Below are 16337 nucleotides of genomic sequence, written 5' to 3'. Positions count from 1 at the left end.
CATCCTGCCAATTCGAGTCGTATGTTTTTACAGTAATCTTGAAACTCTCTACTGAACGCACACCAAATACATGGCTCGGTAACTGTTACCACTAAATAGTTTATTTCTAACAAACTTTTGTCTTCTCTTCCTACTAACGCGGATTTCTCTATATTCACAACGCGTATTTAAGCAGTATCCTCCCACTTACAATGCTGAGCTATACAAACGTATTACATAACTTTATTCACTTCAACACTTTGATTAAATCTCCTTGAATCCTCTGCGTTTACGGTTAATGTAAAATCCTTTATCTGTTCTCGTAAGGCAAATTTCTGCTGCTGAATATTACATTTCTCATCATCTGATCATTACAGAGAATTAATTTTTCGTTGTAAATGCAGACACCGTAAGTGAATTCCATAGCCCAATTAAAGCCCCACTAAAGCATAAAGTAACTGTATTAATCTGAAAGTTCCAATACACAAAAATTATAGAATAAATCCTAGGGATCTATTTGCCCAACTTCAAACTCAATTATACTCTTATTAAGGTTTTTGATCAGTTTTAACTATAATTTCCATATCATCCTTGTAAGTCACGTTCTGGCCACAGAAAATTAGTTCACGTATCATTCAATGGTTCAAACATACAGAATGGCCTTTACATACCAAATAATAACTCCAACTCATGTACAAAGCCTTCAACCCACAGATACCCAAGCCACTTCCAGGCACCCAAACCCACCCACAGACACCCTAAGACACCCAAAGCCATCCTCTCACATAAGAAACCCAACGCCATACTCTGACACCCAAGACACTTTCAGACACACAAAAGCCACTCACAAACATACCAAGCCACCATGTGATAAGAAAAAGCCACCCTCAGACACTCAAGGCAATCAGACACCCAAACCCACTCTGAGAAACAAAGCCTCCCTCAGACTCGGTGCGCCACGCCAAACATCTCAAATAACTCTACAACATCCTATGACCCCTAAAGCATCCTGTATCATCCACAGACTTGAGGGCACCCACAAACATTTTAGCGGCCTAATACTATCCAGACACTCCCCACGACATCAACAAATACTCTAACCCTTCTTGGACGCATTTAGACTACTGAGACATCCCAAGGCATTCACAAACACTCTAAGCCCAACTCAAACAGTATAAAGCATCTACACTTTTATTATGCTTTTATCAGAAATCTCAAGGTACCATGGACATCCTTAAAGTACTAAAGTCACTTACAAACACCCTAAATCGACTCAGAAATCCTAAAAATCCAATATACAACAATCCTTCCTCCCACAGGATACCTAAATCATCGGCAGATTCTCCAAACCACCCTTAGACCCCCCAAACACACAAATCCTCACACAGCTATACTACATACCCACACCCTACACCCACAACCCAACCGTTAGCTCCCACACAGATATACCACCCTCCTACACCTTACACCCACACCCACACCACACAGGTTATATCACCCTCCTACACCTCACACCAACACCCGCACCCCTAACCCTTAGTGTCCGCAGGCTAAGCGCTAAGTTATACGGGGTTAAGAGGAGGGTACGGTAAATACGAGACAGACGGACGCTGAAGCGGAAAATAGTAGCAGTACAGACATACCACCCACCCACACCCCACAATGCCAGCACCCAACCCCAATGGGACCCAAGGGAAGGCGATGTTGCCTGACGAAGGTAAACACGGCGTCCTGTTTGTTGACACGGCAAGGTTGGGTGGGGCGTTAACAGATGGCGCACCTACAGCGGACCGCGGACATGTTTACGAGGACATACCTGAATACACACACCCACACCGGAGAGTGCAAGTTGAGTGTATTTGTGTGTGTGTGAGGAGGGAGGGATGGAGGGAGTAGAAAGGGGAGAGGAGGTATGGGGGAAAGTAAGGGGAGCGGAAACAGAGGTAAAGAAAAGTATTTAAAATCCACACACATGCACGTTTGACTTAGCATTTTCAGTACGATAGTTTGTATTCTATTCTAGTTAACACTTGTCGATCTTATTCACTTTAAGAAAGACTCTGCAAGCTGACGAGGCCCGAGATATTCTCTATAATCAGTAAGATGACGTCTTCTAATTTATTCAGGCAAACATCAAACGTTAACATTCAGTCTGGGAGACAGATTTATGACCCAAGAAGTTGTTAAAAAAAAAAAAAATAACGCAGCTTTGCATAATGTGCAGCCTAATACCGCACCACAGAGAGAAAAAATCTTTAAAACCTCGAATTTCTCCCGACTTCCAAATATCCCTCAAAAGTGATCATATCTGTTGATGGGTAATGAACTGACGAGCGATCCATCAAACATGTCAGACCTGATCCGAACATAAAACTCAGGCTCTTACTCATATACCTTAACGTACGGCCATTTAGCGTCAAGGAAATGATACTGACTTACATACCGCCCAAATCCCCACTCTGAGGCCTTTCAACGCTCGTCACTGCACTTCCATTTTAACCAACCAATCGGAAATCAAGTCTTACCTGCAAGGGAGAGAGAGAGAATACAGTTAGAAAACGTAGGTGAATACAAAGCAAATGTGTAAATATAAAAGAATGAATAAAAATGGCATTCCCAATCCTTAACCTACACCAAAGAAAAAGACTGGCTGGAAAATCCGGTTGCATAAACTGTTCATGTGTAAATATATATAACATCAAACTGAATAAATATGGCAGGACGAGATATCTCTCCTATTTCACTCTTCCTACAGTCAGACGATTTCATTCAAATTAGGTGTGGCGTCGGCGTCCCGTTTTCCAAGGCCTCACCACTTCACTCCCATGACACATTTCAATTACTGCCACCACCAGACGGCTTTGTTTAGGTCCGGCGGAATTTCGAAATGGAGATGTTACATACAGCCTCCGTTAACTCTGTTACAACCAGGCGGTACTTCGAAGCTGAACAAAATGGTCCGGAGAGCAAATGTATCAATAAGAAAAGGTTGCATTCTGCAGTATACCTTTCAGGACAAGTGGAAGAATTTGCCCATGATAGTGATTTCAGCAGTCGGTTGTGGGCTTTGAAGAGGGTGTGGGTGTGTGAAAAACAAAAATTTAAGTATAAAGCATTTGTAATACCAGAGTCGACCATCGCAAAGGACGCCAGAATATATTCAAAGAACATTTAGCACTGGAGCCACTGCTTTAGTTAAATGGGCCTCTTTCAGAAGTCTTCTGTGTATATCTGTGAGTAGTTTATAATCCAATGGAATATACGAAATACTTTGGGTCCTAGGGTGCATCTGTATCAGCCAAATGGGTAACAGCGAGTGAATGTCATGCGAGGACGAGAAGTACAAACGGAGAGATACGGCTTCTGCTAAAAACATCACGATACTACTTAGCACAAAATCAAAGTCCAGTTCAAATACAGTGTCTGTCTTTGAGCAGAATATACGCTGACACAAGGAATACACGAAATTATAGACTAACAGAACTACAGAAGGATAAATATTGATACAAAGAAACGTTGGTGAGCCCTTCACTCCTCCTGCGGCCTCGCAAACTGAAAACTGATGAGCCTCCTGACTAAAACGCAGCAGTTCCTCCGAATGTAATTTGCTCGTAAGACGAACACTCACAAACACATACTAGCCTTCACACATACATGAATATTAGTGAACCTAATTCATGACTTCCTACTAAATTGTTTCAGAAACACACACACACACACACACACACACACACACACACACACACACACACACAAACAACAAAAACAACATACTTAGCTTTTTTAGAATACCTGCTTATAAAAACAGAACAAAAATCGCACGCACACAAGAACACATCCGGAAATCTCTCTCTCTCTCTCTCTCTAATGTAAGTACAGACAAAGGAATGTGCTCATAACTCTGCCAGTCGGACAAGGCACATGACTGACAGAAGCTTGCATAGTTTCATATAATGTGGCAAGCACTTGCAATGCCCAGACAAAACACACACACACACACACACACACACACACACACACACACAAAACCATTAAAGCTTTCTCAATTACGTCTAGCAACCGCCCTTCCTCATAAACCACACACACACACAAAACCATTAAATGTTTCTCCATTAAGACTAGCAAGCGCCCTTTCTCATAAAACACACACACACACACACACACACACACACACACACACACACACACACAATTTCAACAGTAATGGCACATACTCTATCAAATGCTTTTCCGTTTCCATCATTCAGGTAAAAGCACATTTGCGAGCGTGCACACACACACACACACACACACACACACACACACACACACACACACACACACACACACACACACACACACACACAACGAGCCTATCACTGAATACATGAACTCTTTACGCACTTGTGGTCATTCCTATGTTGAACAAAATCGCTTGGTGGCAATCAGAATACAATACAGAATTATAGGGAATATATTTCTTTTTGTAACATCCACTACTCTCCCACACAGGACATCGTGCCGTAGCCGTAGGCTATCCCTCAGTGGTTTTTGCTTCCTCTCAGAGACTGTAATCTACTTATTACTACCCTTTTTTTCGGCGAAGAGACGCTCCCGGCACGCATCCAACAGAGCAGAACCTTCCTTAATGTTGTTGAGGAAGTGCTCTGGTATTTGAAAAGACGTAAAGTCGATATATATATATATATATATATATATATATATATATATTTTACAGGTATATATATACAGTATATATGAAATCTTCTCGGCCAAGACATGCTGCCCCGCCACTCAAGGTCCTTTGAATTTGAATTTGAATTTGATACATTTATTGAGATACACAATACTGTACATATAAAAATAGTAGTTGTACAATATCTCAAAAGGAAGATGATACTTAGGTAGTCATCTTCCCGAGCCTATTAATGTATTATATTAGATTACAATATACTGTACATGTGACTGGTCAATAATTTTAAAGTGGACTAATTAATAATCTTATATACAGTAATACATGTATTAAACTGTACAGTGTGCTGTTGTATGTAGTTACATGGAATTTGTTTGAGCATACTGATATATACCATATGTATATACAACAAGGTCCTTTAGAACACAATACAGAGTGGGGCACGAGAGTATTAACCTCCCTCCCCCTCCCCACCCACACACAGAATGGAGGACCTTTAAATCTCTTTCCAGAAAAGTAACAAAGGAGGACAAAAAGTTGGAGTCTGACCTCGTCCACTAAGTGAATATGCTCTCTGCGAGGGGAAAGGCAAAATGAATATGGAAATATAAAGATTAAGCACACTCACAAACTGAAATTGTGTTTAATTCAGAAAGTGGGTACCATTCCTCGGGCTGTATAATTACACCGTTGAAAAAAAACGCCATTATTAAAATTAATATCCTTGAGAGGTACTATTAAATGAGTATTGCATTAAAAAACCCAAATTATTATGAAAGAACTTTTATTCTTTACACACACACCCACACATAACGTGTGTGTGTGTGTGTGTGTGTGTGTGTTATATACATGTCTAATTTTACTCCATCTCTGGTGCCCGCATTCTTCTAGATGCCTCCTCGTTTTCTGCCAAATCACAAATTACTGTAAGCGAAAAGTAAATATAAAGGCCGTATAAAACACACAGGAGCCGCAAACTTTCTGAGGTGGCACTGTCTCCAGTTTCACTCAGCCTCAATTGAACTTAACGCGGCCTAACCCAATTCCTCTAACTTTCTTCTACTTCTTTGCGACTGCATTATCCCACTGCACTAAAAATTACCTCCAAGCTTTCTCGCTGTGTCTGGATGCTAGTTATTTGTTGACTCCTTCACTTCACTGTCTACAAATTCCACTTAGTTTCAGTTAATGTAGCGGCCGCCTAATTCCAGCTTTCTTTCTATTTTTCTGGGTCTACTTTCTCTTATACCTTGAAATAATACATTCAATCTGTCTCGCTCTCCCTTGAATCTTTATTTCAATTTTCACCCAGTTAGCCCATGATAATTGGTTTACTGTTTCTTAAGCCACCTCTCTCTCTCTCTCTGCATTTTGTCTTTGCTCCCACAGCCTCTCACTGTTTTAAATATCAGCCTTCATCCAATCTTTCGCTACCCCTCGAAACCAGAGCACCTATTTTATTTCCATCTCGTCCACAGGCAGCGAGTCCCCTTGTCTTATTTTATGGCTGGACCTTCATACATATGCAGCTGGAGATTAAAGGTGGCAAGAGGAGAGGCACTACCACTCTGAAACGCGGGGACTTTGTGCGTGGCTAATGCTGCGGTTGCGGTGGGGTGAGTGTGGGGTTGGGAATGAGAGGTTGTGTGGTAGTGAATTTTGCGGTTTGGTCGGTGGTGGTGGTGGTTGTGAGTTTTGTTGTTGTGTGATGGTGAATTCTGTTGCTGTGTGGGGCTGGGTGATGTGGTTGTGGTGGTGAATACGGTGGAAGATGGTTCGGTTGTATGGTTGTGGTTTGTGAATGTGGTGGTGGATGGTGTGGTTGTGTGGCAGTGTACGTCGTGAATGTGTTGTAATGTCTTGGTCAATCTGGAGCTGCGTGGTGTAGAATGCTGTGCTTGTTTGACAGTGTTATAGTGAATGTTGTACTTGTGTATCGTGATGAATGCTATGATTGTGTGTGGTGATGCTGTGGTTGTGTGTGTGGTGAAGCTGTGGCTGTGTGTGTGGTGAAGCTGTGGCTGTGTGTGTGGTGATGCTGTGGTTGTGTGTGTGGTGAAGTTGTGGTTGTGTGTGTGGTGAAGCTGTGGTTGTGTGTGTGGTGATGCTGTGGTTGTGTGTGTGTGTGGTGAAGCTGTGGCTGTGTGTGTGTGTGTGTGTGTGTGTGTGTGTGTGTGTGTGTGTGTGTGTGTGTGTGTGTGTGTGTGTGTGTGTGTGTGTGTGTGTGTGTGTGTGTGTGTGTGTGTGTGTGTGTGTGTGTGGTGAAGCTGTGGCTGTGTGTGTGTGTGGTGAAGCTGTGGCTGTGTGTGGTGAATGGTAGTATGGTGGTGGACGTGTGGGGAATTAAAGCTGACCAGAGGGGACACACAACACTTCTGACTGCAGGCATGATGTCGAGATTGGAAATGTTTTGGTGGTGTATGGTGTGACTGTGTGTTGAGAGGATTTTGGTAGGTGTGATAGGGTAAAGAAATTCAGGTGATAAATGGTGTGGCTGTGTGGTGATAGGGTGTTAAGAAATTACAGGGGTGACATACTAAGGTGAACTGCCTTGTTAGAGTATGGTGATGGTGTTGCTGGTAGTAACGAGAGGGTGTTGAGATGTGGTGGTGCAGGATGTGTGAGAGAGTGGTGGTGGTGGCAGAAGTGGAGCTTGAGGGGATGTGGTAAGCAATTTATGTGGTGTGGAAGCAACAATGCAGTGCTGCTTGTGCTAGGGCGTGGTAGGCATCTAACTGTTGTGGTGCTGGTGCGGTGAATCTCTATGTGGTTGTGGTGGTGAATGTTGATATGTTGTGAAAGGATGCTGCAGGCTGTGGTGGTGAATGAAATACTATGATGATGTAGCGAGGAAGATGTGGAGGAGAGAGAGAGAGAGAGAGAGAGAGAGAGAGAGAGAGAGAGAGAGAGAGAGAGAGAGAGTGTGTGTGTGTGTGTGTGTGTGTGTGTGTGTGTGTGTGTGTGTGTGTGTGTGTGTGTGTGTGTGCAACTAGGGAAGAGTTCTATGAGTCGGATATTGTGATGAGAAACATCATGAACACAGTGTAAACAGTTTTGATATGATGGTGGAAAGACTGTGGATGCGATTGAGGTTAAATACTGTGATGAGGGCAGTTGGAACGTGATTTTGTGTGTGTGTGTGTGTGTGTGTGTGTGTGTGTGTGTGTGTGTGTGTGTGGAAAATGCCCCAGTGTTTTCATTGTGGCCCCTTCTGAGTTATGACGTTGAAGCGAGGTTAATGGGTCCATGTGTGAGATAAACTGATGGGGGGGCCGTGTGTGTGCGTATGGCGGATGGAACCAGTTTTGACTTTTTTCACTGTAATCGCGGGACGTTTAGCTTTTTGTGTCACTGGGGTGAAATGCAGAGTATGTGTGTTATGGTAATGGTGTTTTATTAGAGCGGGGTTTGTGGAGGGAATGTGTTTTGTTAGAGGGAGGTATGTTAAACGTATGCTACAACAAAAGGGATGTGATGGAGTACCAGTACTATAAATGGTATGTTATAGTAGATCTATGGCAGGGTAGCAAAGTGGAATGACAATATGGGATGACATGGATGTGGTATAACAAGGGTATGGTATGACAGGTATGAGTGGTGTTCTATACCGATATGCTGCTTGATTACTATGTTGTTAGCGTGGTGTGCTAAAATATGTGTATTATCAGAGCTGTGTCTTTCTCAGGGTATTACTGTACTGTTACTTTGGTGTGTTATGGTACTTGTGTATTGTTGGAGTTGTGTGTATTATTAGAGTGGTGTGTTATGGTTAATGTGTGCTATGGTAACGGTGGGTAAGGAAGGCTATCGACGCACAGTGACTTGACTCTGACCTACGTTGCTTCTAAACTGCCATCCGCAACCAATAACAGCGTGTATTGCAGGCCTATGTGCTGTTCAGGCTATTGTTAATGTGAGCCAGCATGTTTACGGCTGCCTACAGGGCTGACGGTGTGGCTGGGAAATACCGTATGGTTGACAGAGCGTGGAGGAGGACTGGCAGCGAGGGGAAAAAATAAGTGAAAAAAACTGGATAGGGTGCTCCACATCTACCTAAGCTAACGTCGTCTGAAACTGGGAATGTGTATGTAACAGAATGGGAAGGCAGCAAATATTATCTTCAAGCCAAGACATGCAACCGTCTCTTTACAATCCTGGTTCCTATTTAAGTTCTAGCTACGAACACATAATGAATTTCCTCTCCAAAATTCCTGTGGTCGTCACGGAAATGAGCACGAAGACAGTAAGTGCCGTGAAAGTCTGTGGCCGATAAAGTAAATCACACAAGAAACTTGGTAGCACCCCTTCCTTGGCGATTTATTTTGCACAGTACATCTTAACATTCTCTTCCTTGTTATTTACATCGCTTTACTATCGACGTGGTTTGCTTCAATAATATACAAAAGGATGCTGAGATACACAGTGCAGAATAAATCGCTGCGGAATTAACGTCACGAAATCGCCAAAGCTAACCCATAAACGCACGGGCTCTCTCCTATGCTGAGTACAATCGTCTGATGGTAGTCATGTTAAAATACAAAGAAGCATCGTCGAGCTGAAGGAGTTAATGTGACGACGTGAGAAAACTTGATAACTAATAAATCCGGCAATGTGAAATTTACAAAAAAGATGTGCTCCAGGCAAAGTTACTCATGCAGAAAATTACTTGCATTCTCTCACAGTTAATCAGAGGAAAAACTTTGACCGTTCAACACGGCAACGAGGCAGAATTACAGACTCCGGCTATACAGAAAATATTAATGAATTACAAGGAAGTGGGTATATTTTGTGTGGGTCGGGCGTTGATAGGATTACAAAGATTACAAAAAATTTAAAAAGTAAAAAAATTGAGCACGCCAAAGGAGTTTTTATTTTCTGTGACTGCTCGTAGATTGAGTTTCATATATACTCTGAAATTATTGCCAAATAAAAATGCTCGATAAAAAAAAATAAGGTTACCAGTGATGCATTTTGTGGTGGTCAACCGCAGACAGACTTACACACTTTGGAATTACTGTACTTAAAAGAAAAAGAGCTGGTGAATTTTGAGTGGAATTACTAAAAAAAAAAAATCGACAAAATACTTTCATTTTATGCCTCGGTCGGAGATAAAATTACACACTTGTGACTGACTGAAAAAGAGCAATGTAACAACAAGGCCTAAGTGTATTTTCTGTGCATTTACGCCACAAAGAGCTGGACATGACAACAAAGGAGGAGTCGGTTGGAGCATTCCTGTGTGGGGCGGCCGTGGATAGAATTCCACACTTTAATGAAAAATACTAACGCACCACAAAGACTGGTGGACAGAATTATATACTTGACCAAAAAATACGAGCTCGGGAGAGAGAAGACTTAAGTGCATTTTCTGTGGACTTGCCAAAAAGTAAAAACAGACGACAAAGGAGGAGGAGTTGGTTGCAGGATTCTTGTGTGCGGCGGCCGTTGTATCGTTGATGGATCGCCAACTTTGCAGCGGGCAAGAAAGGGGCCTGGTGTGAAAAGTTGGCGGGGGATAATGGAACAACTGTGAGGGGCCAGAGGAAAGTTGGCTCTGCTGGGAGTGTGTGACATTGGCGCTGTTTGGTGGTGATCGTGGTGTTGTACTTGTTGCAGTGTTTGTTGTTCTTACTGCACTACTGTTGTGGCACTGGTTGTTGTTGTTGTGGCTGGGCTTGTTGTAGCTGTTCACCTAACCGCACAGTTCGTTGTTGGTATTGTTGTATGATGTTTTACTGCACTGTTTTTTGTTCTTAATGTTTGTCGTGTTTTTTTATCGTCTGTTGCTATTCTTGTTGCATTTTGTTGTTGTTACCGTAGTTTGTTGCTCCTGATACTGTAGTTTGTTGCTGTTATTGTTGCTGTTTTCTTGGTCTTACTGTCTTGTTACTAATGGCAGTGATGTGGTGATGTGCCTACACTGAGCTGTAATGTTGGTAACTGTGGTTAAAGTGGCGGTGATTATAAGGATGGCTGTTTTGTTGCCTTACTGATGCTGGTGAAATGATTACTGACGATTTGAGTGTGATGATGATGTTGAGAGTGAAAACTACATTAATGATACTGTGAGTGATGCTTAACTGACAGTGAGGATACTGATAAGTGACAGTACGAGTGACGAGTATCTGCCATTGATTAACCGACTCACACCACAATAATGGGGGTATGAATGATAATTAATTGTTGTTAATGATGATGATGGCAGAAAATTATGTGGGCCGTGGTTATGGTTATGATGGTAGTTGTTGGCTGTATGGATGGAGGTGGTTTTATCCTTCTAACACCTTCAATTAGGTAAAGCAGTTTTTATTTTTCTTTCCATTCTGATGATTTTAATCCGCTAGGGGGAGACCCTTATAATGGAGCGATTGGATCTAGCCTACATAAACTCCTTCAGTGTGAGAAATAATATAGTCTAGAAGCAGAAGCAAGAAAGAATTACAAAAGTACGTCATCGTATTGAAGATAAAAATACAGTTAAAGCGTCTGTGTTTTCCTCGTGCTTCAGTAACAAAAATCTTTCTTGAGCTGCTAAAAGTTGTCTAGGCTTAGTAAAAAAAATAAATAAATAAATAAAAACGAGAACGGCGTCACGGTACTGAAGGGGTTAGTGGAGAAAAGCGTCACCGTACTGAAATGGTTAAGTGTGGGGGTTTCTGTTGAGGTGGTAGGTGGCAGTAGGGATATTGATTTTGGGGATGGTGGTAGCTGTGGCGGTAGTCGTAGTCGGTAGAGATTGTGGTAATGAGACTGACTGGGGCAGTGGTGGTGGTTTAGCTTTGATGGGGGGTGCAAGCAGGGTGGTATTGATTGGGGTGGTGGTGATCGTAGTGGTGGGTTAATGGAGGTGAAGGTAGGTGGTATAATGACTGTAGTGATGGTGGTGGTGGTGGTGATGGTAAGTGGTGATACTGTTTGTGGCGATGGTGATGGTGGCGGCTTATGGTTGGGAAGGTTGGGAAGCTGACTGTAGTGGTGAAGTGGCTGTGGTGGAGGAAGTTGGTTGTGATAATGATTGTGGGGGCGGTTTAACTATGACGGTGGTGGAAATCGATGGTAATACTGACTACGGTGATGGTGGTGGCGGCGACGGCATGGCTCAATGGTAGGGGAAATACCGGCAGCCTGGATTATGGTGGGTGGCAGTGGTGATGGTAGATGTGATACTGGCTATTTAAAAAAAAAAAAAAAAAAAAAAAAAAAAAAAGGTGGATATGACAGCTGTGTCGGTAATGATCATCTCTTGGGCAGACCTCTCGTAGGCTAAAGGCAGTCTCTAATAGACCCTTGTTAATTACATTCACTCCTGCCAGACGACTTTATTCAGTTTAGGGGAGACCATACGTAGTGAAGGGACTGAGAGTGACTATTAGTAGTGAAAGTAAAGCGAACTGGTAACTGTCGTAGTTACAGTGACTGATGGTAGGGACGGTGGGAGTAGACGTCTACTGGGAAAATTAATGTGGTAGTGAGAATGTAGTGGGCAGCAGTGATGGAGATATGCTATAGTGGTGTACTGTATGTTTTACCGGCCGAGTTTCTGATGCTAGTACTGATTTGGTGTGTTTTGCTAGTGAATAATTTTCACTTTCAAAGCAGGCCACCACCACTACCGGCGGGGGATCTGTAAGTGAACTGTATATGGTGATACTGAAGCGGTGGAAGGTCTAACCTGAGACTGAATGTGGTACTGACTCATGGTAGTGGTGGAAATGTGCTTTGGCAGTTGGCTAAAATGCTAGTAAGATTGTAGAATTAGAGCAAACTGCTTCGAGAAAGAATGTGGTAGTGATGCTGACTGGGACTGAAATGGAAGTAAATAGATCAGAGGTGATGATAACGATAATAATACTGATCTAGATTATGTGGTGGTGGTGGTGGCAGTAATAACAAATATCAACAGCAAGAGTAGCGTGGGTGTAGGAGGCAACGGTGGTGTTGATGCTGGTGGTAACGAAAATACAGTACTATTGACTGTTGGCGTTGGTGATGGTGACACCGATAATACTCACTTTATCTTCGGTGATGATGATGGGGATAACGCTCAGTCACTGTGGTGGTGGTGACGTGGAAACAACAACGACAGCAAAGCATCAGCAACAGCAGTGTGGGTGTGGGAGGGAACAATGGTGGCTAGTAATGGTAACGATAATACAGTAATATTGACTGCTGCAGAGGTGACAACGCCAATGATGCTGTTAATGATGGTAATAACGATAACATTGACGACAGTAAGTATTGGTGGCAGAAAAAGCAAAACAGCAACAGAAAGAGCAGCATGGGTGTGGGAGGCAGCGGTGGTGGGGGTGGGGGTGGGGCAGGACAGGTGTGGCAGACGAGAGCACCTGTCATTACCGCAGCCAGTATACGTTTTTGCCCCCACCCCCCCTCCCTCCCACATCTAGTCGCTGCACCAGTTCCGGGTCCCACTGTTTCCGTACCGCCATATTTCCGTACCATACGCCATTTCATACTCGTACACTAAGTTTTACCTTTTCTAAGATGAAAGCTCTTACTGTATTTACCGGAACTTTATCCAAATATCCCTTACCTTCCCTTACCTTACCCTACCTTACTGCTCTACCCTACCCTAAGTTTATCTACCGGTATTTAACTTATCCTAACGTAACCTAACTCAATCCAACCCAATCTAACACTAAACAGGCTATTCGAACCTACCCTAACTCTACAGATTAACCTAACAAACAAGACCTTGATGGAAAAGAAAAATAAGACTCCATATCTACCATAGCTCAGAAATCTGTTCCCCCGTTCGAGGTTCCACTGTTTCCACCCGGGTAATGGCGGGGTGTGGTACGGCAGGGTCATGGTCTGAGCTCACAGAGGATTGGATTCCCTATTATCAGCATCTCTGAACCTTCTGGGCAGCTTCCTATGACATATATACTGGCGATGTTGGGTTGTTATACTGATTCTGAACCCAGTATTTGGATGTAACTCTTTCGGTGCTGGGGGACATTTTTCATGCTTTATTCTAGTTAATGCCGAGTGATTTTATTCAGTTACCCACAGAAAAAGGATAATGCTCGCGACAGTAAATGGATAACGACGTTGAAGAACACGGTAAGAACGACGATGACGACAACAACGAAGCCGATGACGATGATTTTGATGTTCGCAATATCGTTAGTAACGATCATAAAAATGTCGCCGAAATTATAGTATTAAAGGTAACACTAAAAGCCGACGATGAAAATTAAATCTACATGTCCCAGATCCAAAAGACTTAAAAATTAACTCCTCAACGAGAGAGAAAAAAAGGTATATAAAAAGATCCAATAAAGGTAAAGTAGTCGATTCGTGGCAACACCCAACGACACCCCCCCCCCTCCCCCTAAGCACACGCGAGGAACCAACAGGTGAGCCAGGTGAGAGGCGGAGGGGGGAGGGGAAGGAGGAGGGGGGAGGGGAAGGAGGAGGCAGAGGGAGAGAGTGGTGGTGGTGAGGGTGTAGGGGTGTGGTTGGGCCTTGACGCCACAAGTGAGATTGAAGGTGTGTGTGTGTGTGTGTGTGTGTGTGTGTGTGTGTGTGTGTGTGTGTGTGTGTGTGTGTGTGTGTGTGTGTGTGTGTGTGTGTGTGTAAGCCTACCTCAAGACTATTAATACACATGTAGACTATGTGGGGATAGAATATGTGCATGTATCTAGCATGAGGAAGGTGATACGTAGGCGTTTGCAAGTCAGGGGCTTTTGTAAGCATTCCCACATAAAATACACAAATAGTTAACACATATGAAACTGCATTTTCTAACACCTAACTCATCATAAGCTAATGAACACTAATATCTCCAGTTAATTATTCTACATATTACTGGCTATTAAGTACGGAAGTAATTTGCTCTATCCTTCGATTACAGCACTAAATGGAGGTCGTAAAATTTGTGCAAGCACCTCCTCAGTTAAAATATAAAATACTGGACATAAAACGTTGAAGTAAATCTCCTCACTATAATTCAACTATAACTTCCTGAAAGTGATATACTTACTGTGGTACTTCCTTAATGATATACAAATTGCTGTGACTTGGAATAATTACCCCTTAAATCAGGTGACGTCAGATTTAGTTTACATCGGCTACCATTGGGCATATCTTTGTCAGCTTCGGAGATAGAGTTCGTAGTAGGAGGTTTGATAAAACCATAATTAACTCCTTCGACTGACCTTTCCTGAGACGAATAACAATCGTCGGAAGCAGCAAGAATACGCCAATGAAATACGTCAGCTGATTCAGGGGCTAAGCAGGAGTCTCCTTAATGACTTCAAATCTACTGCATGGACATGATGTACTTAAAATAATCTTGATGACTATACAAATTACTGGGCATGATGTACTTACCATAATAAATCTACAGGCCTACACACATAAAGTATCATAAGTCTAAACATCACAAACTACTATACCACAAATACTTAAAAGATAACAACACCTTAATGGCTAGACAAGTTGCTGGACATGTAATACACAAACACCTCCTTCAAAACCCAATTCTCACCCACGAGAGATGGAATGAGGGAGGATCCACATTTAGTGAAATGGAGAACACACAATTACAGGGTGACCACAATGTCCCGCTACCTCCTAGGAAATTGCTATGGTAACGCACAATGCGGTATTAGTTTCACTCTGAGATGCCCATAACGGTATAATTACAAAATTGCCGAAGTCTCAACCGCCCAATGGATAAGGACATATTTTAGTCACTAGATTTAGTCACTTATTGTTAGAGGGACTTTCTGGCCACACTGCTCTATCGAACGGTGTGAAAATGGCCACTCAAACATTCATGGATCACTCAAGCCTTCTAAAGCAAAACGTTAATATGCAAAGTTAATCATTCTTTAAAAAAATAAAAAAGACAAGACACTTATTATCTTACTACTACAACATCTTAGCGGTGGACATTTACCTGTGCCGTCGAGGTCCGTCTCTAAACTTGCGGCACTTGCGGCAGATCCTGGAGGAGGATCGGCGGGGACGCTGCGGCGACGGGGTGGGCGTGCCCTCCTGGAAGGTGCACGTCTTACGGGAGGCGGCGGGGGGCAGGGCTTCGTGGATTAGTGGGTGGTGGGCGGCCGTCAGCCACGCCCACCACACCGACACCATCACAGACAACATGGCCACCTTACCACACCCACGACATCATGGCCACAGATAACACGGCCATCTCACACCCACGACAACATGGCCATCTTACACCAACGACCACGAGGCCAATTCACACGGATATCATGGCCATCTCACACAAACATGATGGCCACGTCACACTGACACATGGCCATCTCATACCAACATCAACATGGCATCTCACACCATCACCAGCAACATGGCCCTACCACCCCACCGCCACCCTCACAGGCCACCACGCCGCTCATCCCCGCCCACCTCCCACGGCCACAACGCACTATCAGCCACAAGATATATTTTCACGACAACAGGTACACAAAGCTCACCTGGTTATGTACACTCACTAGACTGATCAAACAATTCACATATTCACATCAATCAATTTACTCTTTTTTTCTTTTCTTTTTTTTACCAATGTTCCACACTTACTGAAAAAACGGTCAATTCACCTGTAATGATTCAAACTCACTAGATTGACTAAAATGCTATTAACTTATGATCACACTTACTGGATCTAACTTCTATTTCAGCTGTAACGATC

At 43.1% G+C, this 16337-nt stretch overlaps 1 protein-coding gene across 5 annotated transcripts in view; it reads right to left on the bottom strand.

The window, feature by feature from the left end:
- Positions 1-16007, bottom strand: part of dnc (phosphodiesterase dunce) — a 405280-nt gene extending 389273 nt beyond the window's left edge. For all 5 annotated transcript variants that reach the window (XM_080282056.1, XM_080282057.1, XM_080282058.1 and 2 more), the window contains exon 1: positions 15579-16007. In XM_080282056.1, coding sequence (XP_080138182.1) covers positions 15579-15787 — 209 coding nt within the window. In that variant the 5' untranslated portion in view covers positions 15788-16007. The remainder of the gene's footprint in view (positions 1-15578) is intronic.
- Positions 16008-16337: the final 330 nt, after the last annotated feature.

This window comes from Coenobita brevimanus, chromosome 92, assembly GCF_032717465.1.
Source record: "Coenobita brevimanus isolate Jiangsu-jjx chromosome 92, ASM3271746v2, whole genome shotgun sequence".
NCBI classification, from domain to species: Eukaryota; Metazoa; Arthropoda; class Malacostraca; order Decapoda; family Coenobitidae; genus Coenobita; species Coenobita brevimanus.
The sequence above is the reverse complement of the archived record's forward strand: the minus strand, read 5'-3'. Positions and strand labels throughout refer to the sequence as shown.